This window comes from Mus caroli, unplaced genomic scaffold, assembly GCF_900094665.2.
Source record: "Mus caroli unplaced genomic scaffold, CAROLI_EIJ_v1.1 scaffold_12520_1, whole genome shotgun sequence".
Classification (NCBI taxonomy): Eukaryota; Metazoa; Chordata; class Mammalia; order Rodentia; family Muridae; genus Mus; species Mus caroli.
This window is the reverse complement of record NW_018390398.1, coordinates 5,964-8,291: the sequence shown is the minus strand read 5'-3', so window position 1 is coordinate 8,291 and position 2,328 is coordinate 5,964. Positions and strand designations below refer to the sequence as shown.

Genomic DNA, 2,328 nt, shown 5'->3' with positions numbered 1-2,328 from the left:
TTATTGATGAATTGTAGAGAGAAGCAAGCAAAGGTGTGGGCAACTACAATGTGATTGGATCCCACTTAATGCATTCTTTTGTCAATTACTTTATTTTCCCTGAAACTCTGAAGAATGGTGGGTCCACTAGCATCTCGTTACTTGTCCTCCATTCCTTTTCTCAGGCACACATCACATCCTAATGTTGCCTACTGAGGATGCTGTTCTACTCAATAAATAATACTAAAAAAGTAGGAGGGTGATATGGAATTGANCAATCTACCCTTCAACATCTTGATGAATTTGATTCTCTTTTATATCTCCACTCTAGTTGCCTTCCCTGTGGATGATGATGACAAGATCGTTGGAGGATACACCTGCCAAGAGAATTCTGTCCCCTACCAGGTGTCCCTGAACTCTGGCTACCACTTCTGTGGAGGCTCCCTCATCAATGACCAGTGGGTGGTGTCAGCAGCTCACTGCTACAAAAGGTGAGTGATGGTTACCTGAGAACAGTGCCAGTAGACCGGGACATCATTACACCAGACATCTGTGGGGGCATGTGGTAAAGCTGGAGGGGGAAGTGAATCACATGAAGGAGAGAAGGTTCTGAGAGAAGCTTATGTTCACAGCCTTTGATTGAACACTGACAAAAGATAGGATGTTTCACCATCAAACACCCACAGGCACACACACCAAACAAGCAAATATGAAATAGAAAGAAAAGTATACCTTGAAAGAAATCAAGGGTAATTTTCTCAATATATAAACAAATGGGAAGCTGGCAAATATTTTCACAACTAGTACTTGTTTCTTTTCTTGTTTGTTCATTTGTTCTTTGGAGACATAATTTCTTTTTGTAGCCCTGGCTGTCCTGGAACTCACTCTGTAGACTAGGCTGTCCTCGAACTCAGAAATCTGCCTGCTTCTGCCTCCCAAGTGCTGAAATTAAAGGTGTGCTCTACCACTGCCCTCCATACCTGTTTCTTATAGCAATCAATTGCATCAGAGTTTTTAAATTATAGCTGAAGATAGCTTTATACTTAATTATCTTCACCTGTTGTTTTTATATTCTAATATGGGATGAGTAATAATGTCTCCCAAATGGTCTCTCAGATTGTGCATGGTTGAAAAATATTTAAAAAAAACATTATTAAGACATGGACTGTTCAGTCCTAGAATCTAGATTGTGAGTCATTAGGTTTGAAGTTGTGATCAAGAGAATGAGCCTCTCACATGGTCTCATTTTTTTTCCCCACATGGCCTCATATGTGTGAACTCTTGACCCTTGTTTTTGAAATTTAAATATTTTTTGTTTTTGAAACAAATTCACATATTGAACCTTGGTTTTGAAATTTAACAGTGCAGCCTCATTTAAAAAACAAATGAGTATTAAAACCTGTTTTTAAATAAAAATCTCAATTGTTTAACTTTACCAAAGAAGATTCTGGAGCCAGATGCTGGCATGAAAACCTGACTTATCAGAGAGGAAGAAAAAGCACCCAGCTGACCTTGCTTCACAATCAACATCTCAAAAGAAGTTCTCATTCTAAATACCATCTCAAAACCCCTTCAAACTCTAGGTCCCTCCCTTCTACTTCCTGTGTGTATCTCTATCAGTTCTCCTGACTCTGTCTCACTCTCTGATTTTTTCCCCTTATATTCACTCCCTGTCAACAGGTTGCTTATTCTGCCACTTGACCTATGTTTAACTTTATTTAATTATGATTACAATAAACAGAAAACTCAGAGATTGAAGGTGTGTGTTAGGGATGAGCACACTATAACTAGAGACAGGTTTTCCCCATGTTTAACCCAATTTCAGGATTCACTTTGTGATCAAATACCCTGCAACACAAAGATTCTGTGTGTACTGAATAATGAAACAGTGGATGGAAAAAGTTTCTAATAACCTCTTAGTGTCTTATTCCTATTTGGCGTTAGTACATTAGAATAAAGGGCAGTCTACATGCAGTCCTTATCTCTTCACCTGTACACCATCACTCGATCTCTCTTAAAAAAGAATGTAGACTGTGACAAACAAAACTTTCCAGTATCCATATTTTTCTCCCATGGTGAAATTTTCACAGTCATAAAAGAGGTTAGGGGCTTGAGAAAATTGTGATGTCTTGAGTCATAGAGAAAAAGACTGCGGCATTGTTCTCTTCCCAACAGCCGCATCCAAGTGAGACTGGGAGAGCACAACATCAATGTCCTGGAGGGCAATGAGCAGTTTATTGATGCTGCCAAGGTCATCAAGCACCCCAACTTCAATAGGAGGACCCTGAACAACGACATCATGCTGATCAAGCTCTCTTCCCCTGTGACCCTCAATGCCAGAGTGGCCAC

At 39.6% G+C, this 2,328-nt stretch overlaps 1 protein-coding gene across 5 annotated transcripts in view; it reads left to right on the top strand.

Moving 5' to 3' along the window:
* Window positions 1–273: 273 nt before the first annotated feature.
* The window catches only part of LOC110288631 (anionic trypsin-2-like), a 3,185-nt gene continuing 1,130 nt past the window's right edge, over window positions 274–2,328 (top strand). For 2 of the 5 annotated variants that reach the window (XM_021154925.1, XM_021154927.1), the window contains exons 1-2: window positions 277–470; window positions 2,155–2,328. In XM_021154925.1, the coding sequence (XP_021010584.1) occupies window positions 277–470; window positions 2,155–2,328 (368 nt within the window). Of the gene's footprint in view, window positions 471–2,154 lie in introns of all 5 variants that reach the window. The other 3 variants (XM_021154929.1, XM_021154928.1, XM_021154926.1) reach the window with 3 other exon arrangements.